Genomic DNA, 20,076 nt, shown 5'->3' with positions numbered 1-20,076 from the left:
GCAGCGGCTTTCTCCCTTTTCCCTATTGAAAAGACATGCACGCTCGGACCAGGCGAGCGTGCATGTGTATGGGGGAGTTGGGAGTAATAACGGTCAGCCAATATGGCCAGCTATAGATCTATATATTTGTATCTCATACAAGCAGATTCTCTGCCTGGATGTACGTCGCTGACAGGATCTGTCCATACATTTACTCTTATGGCATTTTCCAATAGATACAATATTACAATAATATGCGTCCTATACCAAAAGGGTCGTAAGGAAGTAAATTATGTGCCGAATATTGGCTGAGTTGAATGGATTAAGAGCCTCACGAAGGGGAAGGTAGACACTACATATGATTATTAGTCGATGTGGCATGTTATTTTTCTGCCCCCGTACTGGTGATATGGAATCCAATATTGTGCCCTCTGACTCGTCATAATTAGGGGATCTGGGTGATGCTGTAATGTAAAGGAATCAGTGCGCCAACCAAGCCCAGGTAGGCGGGCAGCTCTGACCAGCAACTTCCTACAATGGCTTGTCAGTCCCACGACTGAACAATCACAGCGCAGCTCTCTTTTTTTCAGAGCAGTTTAAGAAATGAAAGCTGCACTGTCATTGGTTGCTATGGGCAGCAAGCCCAGTTTTTCTGTAAGGCAGGGCCAATGGGGGGAAACAGAAAAACTGTCCTTGTTCCCCATAGCAACCAATCACAGCACAGCTTTGAATTTTCAAGAGCACTATAAGAAATAAAAGCTGCACTGTGATTGGTTGCTATGGGCAACAAAGACAGTTATACTGTGAGATCGTTTTTATAAATGTCCCCCAATGTTTTGTTTTTTTTCCACAGGCAGTTACCTTGCTTCTTCACCTCACTCTTCAGTAGTTTCTCCATGGCGCTCTCATGAGACACATCCAGTGGAAGTTCCCCTTCGCTATTTACCATCGCTACGTTCGCACCCTTAGAGATCAAGTACCTGCCGGAAGGAGAACTCAACTGCATTAAAGTTTTTTTTGTTTTGTTTTACGTATATAAAACTCATTCATGGCATAATAAAAAGTTCTGCAAATTTCTAATGGACTTGACATTTCAATTCCTCACCATTATCGAGAGCCCTGCTTAATGTCAGTGAATAGAAACATCCAGAGACTGAACACCTGTCTCGTGGACACCGGTGCATGGTCGAAGTATTTGGAGCTTAGGGCCAGGTTCACACGTACCGGAATTGCTGCAGGTTTCACCTGCGGATTTGGGCAGGTAAAATATGCAGCGGATTACAGTATCAGGCAAGTGGATGAGATTTTGCAATCTTTTCCAGATGCTGCAGACTTTTCCACACGGAAATCAACATGCGGCGTGAAATCTCAATTTCTGTTGTGGTTGTTCACCGCAGGTTTTGCTCCTTTCAATATAGCAGGGGTGAAATCTGCAGTGAATCAGCAGCAAATTCTGCTCTGATACACTGTAACGAGCAAAGCACATGTGTCAGCAGGTTGTTTCCGCCTCTGCATGTGAACAATGTCATGTTTACACGGCATATCTTCAGGCTGAGAAATACGAGGCCGATTTAAGGGTATGTGCACACACACTAATTACGTCCGTAATTGACGGACGTATTTCGGCCGCAAGTCCCGGACCGAACACAGTGCAGGGAGCCGGGCTCCTAGCATCATACTTATGTACGATGCTAGGAGTCCCTGCCTCGCTGCAGGACAACTGTCCCGTAGTGTAATCATGTTTTCGTGTGTTTTTAAAACTCTGCGAAATACGCTTTCTGTGCCTCCCATTGATGTCAATGGGAAGTCAGAGGCGTAAACGCCCGAAGATAGGGCATGTCCCTTCTCTCTCACGCGAGACGGTTTTACCAATGGGAGGCATTTTCGGACGGTTTTTGACGAGTCCTGCAGCGCGGTTTGCGCGTCAAAAAACAGTGTGAACATACCCTTAAAGAGTATTGTGAGGCGCATTTTGGAATAATTTTCTTTTTTAAGGGTATGTTCACACAGCCTATTTTCAGCCATTTTTCGGGCCGTAAACGCCCCGAAAAACGGCTGAAAATACAGGGGCTGAACGCCTCCAAACATCTGCCCATTGATTTCAATGGGAAAAACAGCATTTCGTTCCCACAAAAGTGTAGGTCACTCCTTTAGCCGTTTTTGGAGCCGTTTTTCATTGGGTCAATAGAAAAACGGCCGTAAAAAGCACATAAAAAACGCTCAATGCTTAAAAAAACGGCTGAAAATCAGAGGCCGTTTTCTCTTGAAAACATCTCCGTATTTTACAGCCGTTTTTTTGTTAAGCGTGTGAACATACCCTAAGTAACAAAGGGATATAGGAAAAATCAGCTTGTAAAACGCATCGAGTAACATGACTTCTTTTTTCCCAAAGTGTATTTTTACAAGGAGATTTTTAAATTAGACGGCGAAAAAATACGCCTCGTATGAACCAAACAACGTATCTAACCAGTGAAATCAATGAAAAGCTGCGTGCAGATGTATTTCTAGTGTATTTCGGAGCGTAACATGAGCGTTTTAAGCTCCAAAATACAACTGAAAATTGACACTATGAACATGGCCTATTGTTACTACTCACTGACAGCAAGCAAATCACATAAAAAAGGTTGATCCTGTGTTATGAAAATGTAGAAGTAATATGGATATAAAAAACGATTATGCTCTCAGTGTATAGCCCTGTGACACGGAGGCTTTTTATCATCACCTGAACATGGACATAGGTGTGTATAGCTCAGAATACCAGACTGTGACAGGCCTGTGGAGGTGAATAACCTGTTCCAACCACATACCTGTGTAATCACTAAAAAAACAATCACGTCATTACTGACATTATGATTTTTATATTATATTATAAGTAAAAAAGCAAAAGAAAAACATTCACAATGTCTAAGAAATAGCTGCTTTTAGAGCTCCTAGAGATTGACACCCAACTTTCCCCGAATCCTGAACGGAAAATCTACCTAGCTACGCAAGAATATTTACGCAGGCGCTGAATCACTCCATAAGATTTACTATTCAGGAGTCTGGAAAAGCTGGGTGACAACATCAGCATGACTTGCTATGGCAGCCTTGGTAGATGTAGCCGTTCCTGGGAAAGCTGGGTGACATCCAGGAAATTGCTGAATATTTATATTTTTTTTAATAAAAGATATATTTATGGATTTTTGTATTTACAGGTGATATTTTTTTTGTAGATGATCCATTACTGTACGGGATTACATGGGGTGTCGTGCCCCCGCCCCCCACTTACTGTGCTATGCTCACAAAGCCACAAGACGCTGCTGCGTGGAGAGGGGTCCACCCCTCGTTGTCCTGCTGGTTCACGCAAGCTCCATTCTCCACCAGAAACTGAACCATGTCCATATTTTCATCGATACAGGCCTGAGAAGGTTAAAGTGGAGAATGTGACAAGGACATTATGATAAACGCCGGTACCAAATTAAAGGAGCAGGACTGCAAATGAAGTAGTGATCATACGGACATCGATTGTTCTGGACGTTCCATTAAAAAAAAAAACACTACAATATGCATCTCCTAAGCTTGAAATGGCAGATAACAGCGAACAATAGCACCCAACTGCACTGCAAACGTAGTACAATAGATTTTAGAGTTAGTGTGCCTTTAAGACACAGAATGAATAGAAACACTACGAAAGAACTTGCAATATGCAAAAGTTCAAAAAAAATCCTTATGTTGTTAATTAGTAAAATCTGCTGCTGGGAAAGCTGGATGATATCCAAGATGGCTGCCATTACATATCCCACAGGGTACACTACCCAGCTTTCCCAGACTCCTGAGTGGTAAAAACGTCTGATCATGCAATGATGTATCCTTGGTAACTGCGCTTATTAGAAGCCTGAGAAATCTGGGTGACTACTCCTTTAGGAGAAATGATGGCGGCCACACTGGTAGTCACCCAGCTTTCCGAGGACCGGATATAGCGATCAAACGGTTTAATAGAATGTGTAACCTGACAAGACGTGGACTTCTATTTACTTGTGATTTTTCTGACTTGGAGGGAAAGACTCTTTTATAACGGGAAGAGATGGACAAGAAAGACATTTGAGGCAAATACAAGAACATGTCAGTATTATGAGGAATGCAGACACGTCATACACGGCACAGCGGTCTCTTGGGTTTTTAGGAGACTACAACCCCCAGTCTGTGTCTGTTAGGGCATGCTTGGAGTTGTAGTTTCACAATAGCTGGTGAGCCGCATCTTGTGTGTGGTCTGCTCTTCACACTTTACTACTAAATGGTGACAACCCAATTACAAGTGCAAAAATTAACGGAGGAATTCAGATTGGGGGTGTGGGCTGTGATGCGGAGGGGAACACGCACTGAACACTACTCAATATGGATATACGCTCCGACGTCTGGGGGCCTGGGAAACCGCTGCAGGGTTGAGTAGATGGCATCTCAAGACATCTGTAAAACTGTGGGATTCAACTACGTCACTGGAAAATCTCCTGTATACTACGCAGGCCATAGACGTGAACAGTCCCACCCCCAAAATGAAAGTTCGGACCCCCACCCCGCCACAATCAGACACAATATGGCATTGAACATTTGTTTTGAAGTTATATACTACTTGGGTTTCAATGATTTTCTAGTTCTGGTCAATAAAAAAGTGATCACATTGCCCTTTGTGGGTAATCCTTGTCCAGTTCTTCTTAAAGGGGAGTTCCACTTTTCTGTCATTGGAGACGCTCGCTACCCACTACCAAGTCCAATAATGTACCCTAACCCTACAGCACCCCCAATTATCCTCAGACCCTTCTGCATCAATGAGAAATTTCAACAACGCAGTTTTTTATTTTAAGTTGTGATTCTTAGATTCCGGAGTTGCGGATACCTCGGCATTCCGTAAATTACTAAAAAAAAAAAAGTTCTGGAGGGGTCTGGTCATTCACCGAGCGCAGGGGCACCTTTAGTCCAGGCTCAGGACCCCTGCTGAATTGGTCTCCTGACATGTCAGAAACAGTGGAACTCCCCTTTAAGTGCCACCTTCCCGGTGACAACAACAAGTGACCAAGAAAAATCCGCAGCAATTGACAGAAGAGATTATGTGCTAATTATTGATACTGAAATAAAGTGCAGATGATGAGTGTAGTAGTCCCTGCACTCAATATGACAAGCAGCATAATACATAGATTATGGGCTGTCTATTATTGGCATTGGACGGCAACTTGTGGCGAGACTACAACTCCCATCATGTAATGACAGCTCTTATCTATTCTTATATGACAGAGATACCTGGTGCAGCGCCGTCAGTCCGTCCACGTTGGTGCCATTGATCGGGGCTCCGGCCGCCAGAAGTTGCCGAACCTCCTCCCGGTCTCCAGCCGAACAAGCGGCCATAAACACGGCTCCTTGGGCGAAACGCACCCGGGGCGGGCGGCGTACGGAGCCGGGCGGCAGACATCGGTCCGTCTCAGAGTCCAGCCACCTGAGCAGCTGCTCCCTCCGCTTATCTTTAGCCGAGTCCGACCGGGACCGATCATCCGCCGCCATCTTCCGTGTCCTGCCCGGAGACAGGCGGGAGGAGGGGACCGGGAGAGGCCGGGAGGGAGGAGGAGAAGAGGGAGGAGGGTGAGGACTAGGGAGGAGACGTCAGGAGGAGAGACGGGAGGGAGATGAGGCGCGGAGGACGGGACTAGGGGAGAGGATGGAAGTGTCAGCGGTGTGGTGGAGTAATGACAGTGCTCAGGATGGAGTTATACACATTATAGGGACAGACCTAAAGGGGTCTCCCACCACAGACTTTTATGGTCTGGGACCCCCATCTATCACCAGCACAGGCGTGCCCGGACCTGGCGAAGAAGTGGACAACGTGTGTGGTCACTCGATATTGACGTGAATGGAGGACACATATCCGCCCTTGTCTTGGGGATCTGAGATGCCATAAGGCTACGTTCATACGTGATGGATTTGCTGCCCGGATTGACGGACGTAAAATCTGCAGCAGAATACGGAAGTAGCAAAGTGGATGAGAGCTGAACAAAACTCATGCACATGGTGCGAAAAGTTTCAATTGCATGATTTGTTGCAGAATTCTCCCATTGAATTCAATGGTAAAGTAGAAATACTTGAATAAAATCTGCAAGTCCGTAAAAAAAAAAAAAAAAGCGCTATACTCACCTCCCCTGGTGTTCCCATCGCAACACTTCCATGTTCCTGCCGGTCTCCGTACACCCGGCCTCCAGCAATGACGTATCATGTCAACGCCTGACCGCTGCGGCCACTCACAGTCTGCGGGGGTCATGTGACGACATGTCATCACTGGAGGGCAGCTGTAGAGACTGCAAGTATTAGACACTCGCAGGAAAATCCGCACGATTTGGTGGAGATTTCCCTGCGGGTGTCGGGGGACTTGCTGCAGAAATTCAGCTACGTGGAACCGGCCTAAACATTTTTAAAATATGTTCCAACGTGACAAGGTAGAGGTCCCGACACTCCATGAGGCACCTGAAATCCTTCAGCATTAGCCAGAAACTTCTATAAGGCTTCGTTCACATCTACAATGGAGGCTCTGAGTGGCCTCCATCACAGATCTGGTAAAAATGCCGGAAAAAATAGTGCAGCATTGTCCGGTAACATGATGGAGGGAGGGGCACCATGGCGGAAACCCAACGGAACCTATTAAAGTCAATGGGTTCTGTCAGGCATCGATGGTGTTCATCATTAAACAGATCCGGGGCTTCCGGTATTTTTGTTCTGCTCCGATTACAGAAATACTGAACGGAGATGTGATCGACCTAACTTGGAATCCGGGCACAGCGGTGGTTTGGAAAGACCAATTTTGAATGGCACATTACCCAAGTGCCACTCACAGACCGTAACAATGTTACATCAACGTGGCCAAAAGTATGAGGACACCTCTTGGAGTTAGTGCTGGTGTCATATCAGACATAACCATTGCTAGCAGGCGGTAAGTCAAGTATATAGTCATGAATTATCAGGGGCAAACAGTAGCAGAAGAAAGGGTGATATGTAAGAGCTTGGGGACTGGCACTGTAGAATGCCACCTGGTCAACAACTAGAGTTTGTGAAGTATTTGCCTTTCTGGAGTTGGGCTATTCTATAAGTGTTTTTCCTATGAAGCGGAAACTACTAGGAACAAAAACAGCTCCGCGCCCGTGTTGTTAGCAATACAAGTTCATGGAGCAGTAACACACTAAAAGGGGTTGTACAGGATTAGGAAAACATGGGTGCCACATCTGTCCGCAGGTTGTATGTGGTATTACAGCTTATTCACTTTAATGGAGCGGAGGTGCAATACCAGATAGAACCCATGGGCCGGTGTGGCACTGTTTTTGGAAGAAAGCTGCATCCTGTGAAAGCCCTTCAAAGACGTTTTGGAGAACTCTTTTGGTTGGGTCATCTGTACAGGGCTAGGACCCCCAGCGATCTGCTGTAAGCTGCAGGGAACCCTGGCAACAAGTGTTCAATTTCCCTGCAGCGCCACCACAGGGGAAATAAAGCATTACACAATTCCCATTGAAATCAAGGGGCTGTCCATATTACATACAGTATGCCATGTCCTCCAGAGTAAGAGAAGCTACTGCAGCCACTATCTCTTGCTAATAGATACTTGGACGCTGATGAAAGTCCACAGCGTACCAGAACCTGCAGGGAAATCTGGCTGTAAATTAGCACCAAATGGTGTGCAGATATTTGGTTCGGATTGACCGCCGGCAGAAAAATAAGACTATACCCTCCTGATGCTACCATAGCAATGCGTCCATGCTACTTGCCAGTGTCGTAACGAACGCCAACACAGGACGCCGCCTGTGCACAGACCAGCCGGAACAGTAGGGATGCATTGCCATGGGAGCGCCATGAAAACTGGGTGTAGTCTTTTTTTTTTTCAACTTTAAAATATAAAAACAAGGCATCTCTCCACAAAGAGCAATTTTTCGATACTTGGGAATCCTTTATCTCACTCCTCCCGCGGAACGTGCAAATGAAAATAAAACACTGCTTTGACTCCACTATCTGGTTTAACGAACAGCTACTTATGGGGGACGCACCTATATTGTAACGTGTGTTCACTGCGAGTTGATGAGTTGTCGGGGATTCGGATTCTTATGATGCCTGCGGGGGTCACGCCTCTGATCTGCTTATTGGCGATCTCGCTTCTCGGAGAAAGCTTTTGGATAACATATCGGTGAGACTGGCACAGGGTATTTGGCTGGTTCCATGCCCATGCTATCGTCACGCTGGGGTTGAAAACCAGACGAGGAGGGGAGAGCCTGCATTTGCCTAATATGTAGATCCCCTCACCTGACTTATTGGAATTATTTCTCAGCCCCCATCCTCCCCCTTTTTACTTTTTGTACCCCTTATTGGAAAATGTTAATAAAAACTATTTTTTTTTAAAAATATATAAAAACAAAAATTCTGAACTTGCAGAAATAGCTCTGAAAATGCCACAAATCTGTATTTTTTTTCATTGATCTGTGGTGGTATTATTTGGGCATGATAAGGAATATGGTTACATGAGAACGCTACTGACGATGTGTGTCAATACTGACTGGTGGAGCTTAAATTACCAGGTATTTTGTGCCAACAGTAAATCCAGTACTACATGAATGCCATCATGTATAAATATAGTATTACGGGAATTTACATCAGACAGAGGTGTTGTTGTTGTTTGGCCATCTATGAGGTGCCCCAACAAATGCCAGTCTGTGGGTGTAGGTGATACCAAAGACTTGGGTTTGTTAGCGGATCTCATAGATGTCCAAAGAACGACTCCTCTGTCCGGTAGCAGATGCCCTTTAAATTTAAATTCCACCTACCCTGAAATGTCTTGGTAGCACGGTGATGCCACGTGGGCAAAAAAACGCATTGACATTTATAAAAAAAAATTAAAAAAAAGTAATACTGCTTAGGCCATGCAGCACGCCACCGTTAGATGAACGGGCACCTTTCGTTTTCAGACTTTTCTTTTTGTAGCCTTTTATGTTTTTATCTATTTTAAACTGTTCTTTTGAATTAATTATAACACACAAGTAGCTTTTTGAAGCACCCTTAGGGGTATGGATACCTCAGATTGAGAAATTTGGCACCTGACATAACTGTAATTTTAGCAGCATTGGAACGTGTAGTATTTAAGCACCGGGTGAATGTGGCAGAAGAGACGGCTTCAAAAAGCAACATCAATTATTTTTTTTTTATTACTTCTGGATTAACCGGCGGTAAGGCTTTAGGTCTAATATTCTGAAGTCTGGTCCTTTTATTTGGGGCCCGTAAAGAGCAAATAACGAAAGCAGCTAAATAAAAATAATTCTTATCGAAACCATCCAATGGCAGGACAGGTTTTACCCACCCCTCGGGACCTGAACATACATCCCTTAGGCCAGCGCTAGTCCATGACTTCTAATCCAATGACTTGACTGTTGCGTGTTTCAAGCCCTGCAACTCTTCTGTTTGAGTTACGCTCCTATTAAAGTGAATGGGAAAAGTGCATCTGCTTTGATTTCTGCTTTTATGGACAAGATCTTCTGCACATCTCAACGTTGCTGACATATTGAGAAGGACGTTAAGTGCATTCCTATGGCTGTGCCTTCTGCTGTATTTTGCAACAGTTGTGAGATGGGTTTTCCCATCTCTTTTATCCATTCTCATACGACAGCCAACCTAAATATATATATATATACTTTTCTAAGTACCTTGACTTTTCCAAATATTTCTCCACAACCATCCTGGGTCCCCCTTTGTTGGTGGCTTGTTGCCTAGTGTTACGGATGTGCTGGCGTAGTATTCTCCCATACCTTTAGGGTATGTTCACACGGCCTATTTTCGGCCGTTTTTCAGGCCGTAAACGCCCGAAAAAACGGAAGCAGTATGCCTCCAAAGATCTGCTCATTGATTTCAATAGGAAAAATAGCGTTCTGTTTCAATGGGCCATTTTTTTACGTGGCCTTTTGAAAAACGGGTGTGTAAAAAAAACGGCCGCGAAAAAGAAGTGCAGGTCACTTCTTGGGACGTTTTTGGAGCCGTTTTTCATTGAATATGGAAAACAGCTCCAGAAACGGCCATAAAAAACGCAGCGAAAATTTGCGAGCGGCTTAAAAAACTTCTGAAAATCAGCTGTTTCCCCTTGAAAACAGCTCCGTATTTTCAGACGTTTTTGACTCAGCGTGTGAACATACCCTTAGTGTAGGTGGCCAAGGTCGCAGGAGCGCGTCTGCTGGCACACCTGTGGCAGCCCCCACTTTGGCCACCTTTCAGCAGCTCTATGAATGGCTCCAGGGCATGTGGAGTTTCCCTGGAACCCTTAAATAGTGCTGCACACCACATGGAGTGCGCACATTCAGGGCAGCGGTGTGATGACATCATCACATCGCCCTGCCCTGCCCTGAAATGTCAATTAGACTAAGGATTAACCACCCACCACAGAGACCAGAAAACGCAGAAGTGGCAGACAGCGACGACTATGGAGTGCAGGTAAATGGAGAGATGGGAATACCCCTTTTAAGGCTACATTCACCTTCGCCACCAATTTCATCTATTGCTCCACTGCATCTAAAATGAAAAAAAAAAATGCAACTTTGCAAATAGTCTTCATTAAAAATGTCCTAACATTTTGTGTCTACAGTTCCTTTGCAGACCTATGTGTCTCTATAGTAACAGACAGCAAAGTAGCACCGTGTATCATAGCCTTGGGGGGACTTTGATGCAATTAATTTGAGAAGGGGATTTGGTTTAGAACTATCGAGAAACCCTGCTCTTGACCACTTGGGAAATCTGATTTTTGACATCCATATTTTGTGATATGACCGCCATGTTTAAAACAAAAATGGAGTTGTCTTGACCTATGGTGTATATTTCATGTAAAGTTGACCGCAGAAAACACCTACCCCTTATAAACTTTTTTTTTTAAATAAAATCTCTGCCAAGTTTGCTATATAGGTTTCATAATTCTCCTATATGGTTGCCTGTCATTGTATTTTGGTATAAACAGAGAGATTAGATCCTTAATCTGGGCAGGTGGAAGTCCCCAGCTTTTCCCTACCGAAAAAGGCAGGTTAGCCCTGCCAAACCTCTATCTTTATTTCCTAGCGAGTTAGTTGGTCTATGTATGGTGGTCGTTCACCCACTGGCATACCAATCCTAGTACTGGGCTCCTTGTGTACACCGGCGACCCCGCTGGGCCACTGCTTTATGATTTTAATAAAAACATTGGAATTATGGCAGAGGTCCCTGTTGTTTCGTACTGACGAGGTGACATGGGCGCCTGTTACTCCACTGTGGTATAGCCCACTTCTTCCGCACCTGAGGGGGCTCTCGAACCTAAGTAGATGCACAAATCTGGTTAGAAAGACCCTGGGGGATGTAGTTGTGGGTAAAATTTATTCGGGCTAAATACCAAGTTCCACCTCATTTACGATTCCATTACTTCCAACTCCGCCACGTGTTGTGGTTATAGTTTTCAGGATATGATGTAAGATTGTGCACATTTTCCCCCTAGAAATGGGAATCGCAAGATACCTTAACTAAGCCACTCTCCACGTTCTAAAAACAGCTATAGAGCTCCTTAAACTCACCAAGGCCTCGGAAAGATGAAGTCACACTGTTCCCTCCTATCCACTGGGGATAATGAGAAGTTATTCGAATCACTGTCGGGACCCATGGTTTATTTAGGACGGGAAGAGTGGACTCCCCTCTTCGACCCCGTCTTATGGCAGATGTTCTTTTCTGCATGTTTTGGGACTGCCCTATTATTTTTGGTTTCTGGACTGATGTCATGGAATTTACTGAACAGAAAGTGGGTTTACCTCGAGTTCTAAGCCCTAAGGTTTGTCTCGTTAGGTTAGTGGAGGAGCTGGTACCAGTCTGTGGCCTCTTAATCCCTAATGAAACTTATTTTATTCTACGATAAGACGACAAGTTATCCACTGGAATCATCCCGAGGTTCCTACCTTACAGGCATGGATTGCAGTGGTTAATTCTACCCTCCCTCTTTTTAAACTGATGTAAGAAGCATGTGGTTTTCCAGATAAGCTCAATAAAACATGGCAGCCATCGGCAGCCAACCCCCACACATCGCTTTGTTTCTATATACGTCACCCCATAGAGTACTCCCGGAACTATAAGCTTCTACTTTACTCAGGTGTTTCATCTATTGCTTTATAGATTTTTACAGACTGGATCATCCCAATACTCTTATGCACTAGAAAAGCATTTTTTTCCTCTTTTACTGTTACACAATTGCATAAAAAAAAGGCTTCGGGGGAAGGAATGTTGTGCGGCACTGTATTTGTTTGGCACTTCGGGGGAGGTATGTTGTGCGGCACTGTATTTGTTTGGCACTTCGGGGGAGGTATGTTGTACTGCACTGTATTTGCCACTTCGGGGGTGGTGTGTTGTGCTGCACTGTTGTAGTATTATGTGCACTGCATGGTGGTAATATTATGGTAGTATGTGCTGCGAAGGTAATATAGGCACTGCACAGTAGTATTTGGTCACTGGTGACGCCCCGGCATCAACATGTATTAACTCATTAGACATGTATAGAAAAAATTTGAGAAGCCCTGCTTTAAATTCAATGTATATTATTACAGTTCAGAACTGGTCTATTACTGGCCATGAACGTTGGTACCAGTGACAGGGCAGGAATAACAGCCATCAGTAGTGCCAGGATGTTGGTGTTTTCTGATCGTGGAACTCTTCAACTCCCAAGGGTAGTTTGCATGTTCCATAAAATGCTGCTCTCTCTTCCGTCAGTGTGGTCTGAGCTCACGGTGTGAATTATTTATGGTGGATTTCCTCTAAGGGCCCATTCACACAAACATGTAAATTCTGCACAGCACACTGACCCATTATTTCAATGGGGCTCTCCACACAAGTTTTCACGCAGGGAAACTCCGTTACGTGAAACTCACTGCATGTCCTATATTGGTGCGTTTTCACGCTCCTAATGTAGTCAATGGGTGCGTGGAAACCACTCACAGCCCATGGATTCACATTCGTGTGCTGTGCGTGATTTGTGCATCAATTCCATTAACAAAAAAAAGTGCTTTGCGAGTGCGTGAAAACCACACGCCACTCGCAAAGCACAGATGCAATAACGCAACGCACACTGACCAGATTTACTCATTTTTTTACACACAAATCTGTCATGCTCGTGTGAATGTAGCCCTATAAGTATTTAGGGATTCCAGTTACAATTTAACCCCTTAGTGACCACTAATACGCCTTTTTACGTGATTCACTAATGGGCTTTAGGCTAGGCTGACGCCTTTTCACGTCAGCCTAGTCTAAGTCCTGCACGGGTCTCCCGTGCAGGCAGGAGCCGGGGCTCTGCTGTCTGATGACAGCTGAGCTCCTGCTCCAACGCCCGCGATCGAAGTTTACTTCGATCGCGGCCGTTTAACCCGTTAAATGCCGCCGTCAATAGCGACCGCGGCATTTAACTTTGTTTACAGAGGGAGTGCGCTCCCTCTGTCACCCATCGGCGGCCCGCCAATGCAATCGCGGGTCTCCGATGGGGTGTCATGGCAGCCGGGGGACTGATAAAAGCCCCCAGGTCTGCCCTGGACATATGCCTGTTAGGACGCGCCGGAGGCACGTCCTAACAGATTGCCTGTCAGATTTACACTGACAGGCAATAATGCTCTGGTATACGAAGTATACCAAAGCATTATAGCAGCGATCGGAACATCGCACAGTAAAGTCCCCTAGTGGGACTAATAAAATCAGTCATCAAAGTGAAATAAAGATTATTAATAAAAAGTACAGTAAAAAAAATAAATAAAACCATTTTTTTCCATAAAAAGTGGTTTTATTTAGTAAGTGTAAAAAAAAAAAAAAAAAAGTACACATATGTGGTATCGCCGCGACCGTAATGACTCCATTAATAAAGTTAATATGTAATTGAAACCGCAAAGTGAACACCGTAAAAAAAAAACGCAAAAAACTATGGCGAAATTGCAATTTTTTTCCATTGCCCCCCAAAAAAGTCATAATAAAAATGAATCAATAAGTCCCATGCACCCCAAAACAGTACCATTCAAAACTACGTCTTGTCCCGCAGAAAACAAGCCCAAAAAATCACTACATTGATGGAAAAATAAAAAAATTACGGCTCTTGGAAAGCGACGATGCAAAAACAAATAATTTTAGTTCAAAAGTGTTTTTATTGTGCAAAAGTCGTAAAACATAAAAAACCTCTACATATGTGGTATCGCCGTAATCGTACCGACCCATAGAATAAAGGTAACATGTTATTTACGTCGCATAGTGAACGGCGTCAATTTAAAAACGCATAGAACAATGGCGGAATTTTTTTTATAATCTCCCCCAAAAAGGTTAATAAAAGTTAATATAAAAATTATATGTACCCAAAAATGGTGCTATTAAAAAGCTCAACTAATCCCGCAAAAAACAAGTCCTCATACAGCTATGTAGACGAAAAAATAAAAACGTTATAGCTCTTTGAATGCGACTATAGAAAAACGAATAAAATAGCTTGGTCATTAAGGCCTAAAATGGGCTGGTCACTAAGGGGTTAAATAAATTAAATCATACTTACTCACGAGTGTTCGTCTTCAGTATTTTAATTATTAGGGTAGCAGAGATGGCAGATTTATAACTACCTGGGCACCATATAAAAGATGGGCTGCTCCATGGTAGTGTGTGACAGTCATGAACAGGGTGGAAGCCCTGATGATGAATTTGACATTGTCCAATACTTTTCTAGTTAGAAAAGTGTCAGAAATCTTTGAAAAATAAGTCCCGCTCGCGCCAAAACTGTGAGGCCCCCTTCACGTTTTTCCGACATATTCGTATGTGTCAAAAGGAGTGGCGCAGGGGCATCATAAATATGGTGCACAAACTGAACGCTTTTTTTTCCAATATCTTTACTTCATAAATACATGGGTCGGAGCCTACGTCTGGCGTATACACCAATAAAAGCTCCCAGCGTGTACACCAAGTATATCAACAATACGCCATTCACCCGCCAGAGGCTAAACAAGTGTCCTTTTGGCCTCTGTGCGGCTGGTTTATTCCGGTATACTTTTTTGTAGTATGGAATAGTGTAGTAGATTACATCATTCCATACAAAGGTATACATTATAAAAAATAAAAATAAAATGTATACTGTGCGGTATACCATTTTTTTTTTTACAATGGGAGCCTATTAGCAACGTATCCCACTCTACACCTATACAGTGGGATACATTGCAACCTTATCTGCCAACATATACCTACAATGTAGGCTTAAAACTTAATGTGAACAGGGCCTGAATCTGCCCTTCTGTCCCATACATCTTTTTTTTATTATTAAAAATGGGAACGGATCCTAGTACAAAGTAGAAGGGAAGAACCTTTACGGAAACGTTTGGGAATCCTTTCATTCTGCTTTGCATTGGGAACCTTGTTACATGGCAGTAGATAACAAAAAATAAATTGTTGTAATACTGGAGTAGAGGAATGTTTTCCTTCAGTTTATTGCGTTAGGGTATGTTCACACGCTGAGAGGCAGTTACGTGTGAAAAGACAGACTGTTAACAGCTGCCTCGTTTCACACGTAAAAGCTCCTCCTCGTAATTTACGAGGCGTCTGAGACGCTCGTAAACCTTGAGCCGTGCTTCATTGATTTCAATGAAGAACGGCCCAAATTACGTGGCAAAGAAGTGCCCTGCACTTCTTTGCCGAGGCAGTAAATTTACGGGTCGTCGTTTGACAGCTGTCAAACGACGACTCGTAAATAACAGGTCGTCTGCACAGTACGTCGGCAAACCCATTCAAATGAATGGGCAGATGTTTGCCGACGTATTGTAGCCCTATTTTCAGACGTAAAACGAGGCATAATACGCCTCGTATACGTCTGAAATTTGGCCGTGTGAACATACCCTTACTATCACCGCTATTCACACCTGATGAAGCCTGCAGTAAAAACGCAACAGGTTTTGTTGTAGCTGATAAAGCAATTCCTTCCACTTACCTTCATAGTGAAATACCATTCTGGATTACATACCCCACAATGAGCATACATTATGCAAATGCCATGTATGCAGATTCCTAATATATGAGGTCTAATTAAAGGAACACTACGGGAAGAACTGATACACCGTGTTATGCCCATTGAAGGCCTGAGGGGGCAGCGCAGGACACAGAAGAATACCTGTGCACCGTCCTCTCAGGACCTACATTAGGCAGAACAGTATATAATTCTTGCCTAGAGTGTACTTTAAATGTTGCATTTTCTTCCTTTGTTCCCTTTTGATAACACTCCCTTCTGCTCCATATGGCACAGTCTCCCTACAATGACCCACTTTCTTAACACACACACCATACAGAAATGTTGATCTATCATTCTTCAAGACGCTCAAAATCACCAGAATTATATAGTAATACATCATCTATGCAAAGTGTGGGCCTTTAGTATATAGAATGTATCACCTTTATTTTCTTTCTTTTTTTAGTAATTAAAACCAGATACAGGAAAAAACAATTCTAAGCTATTTTTATTTTCTAGTTGTAGTTTTTTTTTTTATTCTATTTGCTTTACATGATTATGGGGGCAGTCATCTTGTCTAAGCTGTTAACAGTATTTAGAGAGATGCTTTACAGCAGCCACATGGACCTTAGCTGGGAGATTACCCATTGACTTCTATGTTAGAGTGTTGTGGGCATGCTCTGTGACCTGTGCAGAGGTCATTGTGCAGGAAAGGATAGGAGGGTTAATCAATGTTAATCACCAATTGATCCTTTGTTATCTATATATAGACGTATTACCTGTCGTTGTAATCCTGCCTGTGATGATAATGAGATGACTGCTGAGAAGTGATCTCTACAGAACAGGAAGGATCAGTCTATTATGAATAGTTGAACCTGTGTAATAAATATAGCTCTGATTAATTGCTATGGGCAGTTTTCCTTTTAGACAGTTTTGATAAATGAGACCTTATGTGATCCAATGCAAATGGACCCGCGCTGGTTACCCTTCCCTGAAAGCACTCGTGAACATGCAGGGATTTCTGTCCAACTGCAGACACAGGCCAGACTTCGCAAGCAATGACGACTGCCAAATACAGAAGCAAGTCTATGCTTTAGTTATGTCTTGTAAGCAACCACACGATAGCTGAAATAAACACACAAGTATATGATGTTATGTTATACATTTCATTAAGTCTTCTATAACAATGCATATGGATCTTCTTCCAAGCAGATAATATACTGTACAATATTAGTCAATTCAATGCACCGCCTACTAGTTCATGACACATTCTGTTGATTGGCATTCCTGAAAGATACAGATTTATTCATTCAGCTTATAAGGGCCTGTTCACATCACCGTTCATTTGCGTCCTGGGGTTCCGTCGGAGGTTTCGGTCGGGTGAACCCCGCAACGGAAAGTGAAAGCACAGCTTCCGTTTCAGTCACCATTGATCTCAATGGTGACGGAAACATCGCTAATGCTTTCCGTTCGTCACCATTCCGGCAGGTTTCCGGTTTTCCGACGGAATCAATAGCGCAGTCGACCCCGCTATTGATTCTGTCGGAAAACCGGAAACCTGCCGGAATGGTGACGAACGGAAAGCATTAGCGATGTTTCCGTCACCATTGAGATCAGTGGTGACTGAAACGGAAGCTGTGCCTTTACTTTCACTTTTAGTTGCGGGGTTCACCCGACGGAAACCTCCGACGGAACCCCGAACGGAAATGAACGGTTATGTGAACAGGCCCTAAAACTAGATAGTTAACACTAATCTCGCAAACGGTCTGCCCCATTGACCCGCTCTTTCGGCATCTATGGATTTCCCCCACATGTAGTCAATGGTAGAATAAACCTGGGAAAACTTCTTGAGTGAATGTGATTTGCTAAGCAAACACAAGCAGTGATCAGACAAAATATTCTTTATATGCCAGGAAAAACACAACAATCTCGCACACATCCACTCAGATACTCCAAGACAACTTCAGTAAAGATGCCTAGATCCTTTTTTTTAATTCCAGTCCGATTTATTTCCTAAAATTTTGGAAAATAACCTCCCCCTTTTAACCTTTTTGTAAAGAGAAGACTGGAAGGGAGGAACACTGCACCATTAGGCAAAAACTAGCACGTGAAACACCGCACAGTTGCTGCAGATGACGTCACATGCCCCATTTCCTGCACAGGTTATGATGTCACAGCTCAACCTTGTTATGCAGAAAGTCCATAGGGGGGACCCTACTTTTCACAACATAATATATGAAAAAATACATACAATATAGAAGAACAGCAATATGAATGGAGCAAAGGAGCCGGGCAGGGAACAAACTGTACAACCACTCATTTTTTTTCCTTTTGATGGCAGGAGGCCTTCATTGCACTGACCACCTCTGGAAGCAAAGATGTAAGTGCCACTAGGGCAGCAAAGCGAGGTATTCCATTCCTAGACACTGACTGGATGCATACAAGCTTATCTTGCTGTCCTTCAGGCTAATGGGAGGCTGCTCCCGCAATGCTCGGAGGATACTGGGCAAGCCTAAGGGGTAAAGAAGATTGGAAGGGACACAAATCAGTGAATCCTGGTCAGCTCTTCCACAATCTTTATCAGGTCATCCACTGTGGTCTCTCTCTTCATTCCGCTGCCATCATCAATCTGAAAAATACAAGCTTGTGTTTAGGAGACACCAATATCTTCCATCTGCGTGACAGAAACACTAGAGTAGAACGGATTTTCCCTCACCTGTAGATTTGCTACCACCTCCTGCATCTTAGATCGGCTGATGTCCAGAAAGCTCTCAATAAGATCCCCGTCTATGAATCCAGTTGCAGCTTCAGTCTTTCTCTCTGTATGGAATGACCTCCAGGTAAAGTATTTTAAGGAAAGATTATTGCATAGAGTAAAACAAACCACAAGATCACCCAAGGTGCAATAGAAGGCTTTCAGGGATTACCTATCTGTGCTACTAATAAGAAGGGGTCATCCTCCCCTTGTCAGTGGTAACTCATAAGGTGAAATGATCAAAATACTAAAATGCACCCCTTCTAAAAGCCAAAGAGAAATACATCACTTGGATTTCCCCAACATGCCTAAATTCTGTGCAGCATGGGAAAGAGGACAAAGACATTAAACGGGTGAACTACAAAACTCTCGCTTAAAGGGGTTATCCGGGTTATAAAAATTGACGGGCTATCCTCAGGATAGGACATCAATATTAGATCAGGGGGGTCCAACTGTTGGCACTCCCGCCAATCAGTTGTTTGAAAGGCCAGTGGTGCAATAACTTGTACATCCGATATAAATGTAACGGTGCGAGCAAGTACAAACAGAAAGAAGAACCGTGTAAACAATGAGGAGGCTGCGGCGTGGCCCCTTCAAACAGTGGATCTGCAGGGATGCCAACAGTTGGACCCCTCCACCTATCTAATATTGATAGCCAATCCTAAAGATAGGCCATCAATTGTAATAACTCAAATAACCCCTTTAACAGAAGGATCTACTCAAAAAGAAAGATTCTGGCTCTTGCCACTGACTGAAATCAATGAACATCATAGATGCCCATTGATTTTAAGAGCATATATCTTGTGGCTCCCCCACAGATAATGGCCAAACACAGGGGCTCCCAGCAGCAAGACCCCCTCCCCATACACAATTATCATGCCATATTATGAGAAGAGGTTGTCCAATACAGACACTACCTTTAACACATCACTACACTTTGCAGTAAGGAGGCAATTCTTCCTAAAATCCCCATATTAAAAACAAAAAGGATATAAGGAGTGCTCAATCTTGCCCACGCTCTTGATAACTTTGTTGAGTCTGTTCTGAACATCTAGTAGGAGATTGTACCAGCTTTCCGACACTGAAGTCACCAGACCTGAAATACAAAAAAGGTCAGCTGAAGTAAATGAGACCATCATGGGACAACGGAGAAATTAATGACAGCTTCTATACATACCAATCATCCCATTAACCGTGCCAAAGAGCACGGAGCCTTGTGTAGGAGGAGACGTCTCCCCAAGATTCTGCATCACCAGCGAGCCGTGACAGAAGACGTTCACAAACTCCCCTAAGTGGAAGAGCCCAACTTCTTGTAAGTGTTGTCTTTCCTCATCTGTTGTGGCAGCACTGA

The 20,076-nt window shown here is 43.7% G+C and overlaps 2 protein-coding genes across 6 annotated transcripts in view; both read right to left on the bottom strand.

Moving 5' to 3' along the window:
* LOC142660807 (protein phosphatase 1 regulatory subunit 12A-like) overlaps nucleotides 1-17,393 on the bottom strand; it is a 40,114-nt gene extending 22,721 nt beyond the window's left edge. For 2 of the 5 annotated variants that reach the window (XR_012850568.1, XM_075837686.1), the window contains exons 1-3: nucleotides 5,254-5,585; nucleotides 3,248-3,378; nucleotides 841-959 (exon numbers count right to left, since the gene is read on the bottom strand). Coding sequence is in view for 4 of the 5 variants with exons in the window: in XM_075837686.1 (XP_075693801.1) it covers nucleotides 841-959; nucleotides 3,248-3,378; nucleotides 5,254-5,511 (508 nt within the window). In the remaining variant the exon portion in view is untranslated. Of the gene's footprint in view, nucleotides 1-840; nucleotides 960-3,247; nucleotides 3,379-5,253; nucleotides 5,586-16,749 lie in introns of those variants that run through there. The other 3 variants (XM_075837683.1, XM_075837684.1, XM_075837685.1) reach the window with 2 other exon arrangements.
* Nucleotides 17,394-17,954: 561 nt separating this feature from the next.
* DDB1 (damage specific DNA binding protein 1) overlaps nucleotides 17,955-20,076 on the bottom strand; it is a 33,204-nt gene continuing 31,082 nt past the window's right edge. Inside the window, exons 23-26 of the mRNA XM_075837678.1 lie at nucleotides 19,903-20,072; nucleotides 19,719-19,821; nucleotides 18,687-18,810; nucleotides 17,955-18,599 (exon numbers count right to left, since the gene is read on the bottom strand). Coding sequence (XP_075693793.1) covers nucleotides 18,516-18,599; nucleotides 18,687-18,810; nucleotides 19,719-19,821; nucleotides 19,903-20,072 — 481 coding nt within the window. The 3' untranslated portion in view covers nucleotides 17,955-18,515. The remainder of the gene's footprint in view (nucleotides 18,600-18,686; nucleotides 18,811-19,718; nucleotides 19,822-19,902; nucleotides 20,073-20,076) is intronic.

The sequence above is a fragment of the Rhinoderma darwinii genome, chromosome 9, assembly GCF_050947455.1.
Source record: "Rhinoderma darwinii isolate aRhiDar2 chromosome 9, aRhiDar2.hap1, whole genome shotgun sequence".
NCBI lineage: Eukaryota > Metazoa > Chordata > Amphibia > Anura > Rhinodermatidae > Rhinoderma > Rhinoderma darwinii.
The sequence above is the reverse complement of the archived record's forward strand: the minus strand, read 5'-3'. Positions and strand labels throughout refer to the sequence as shown.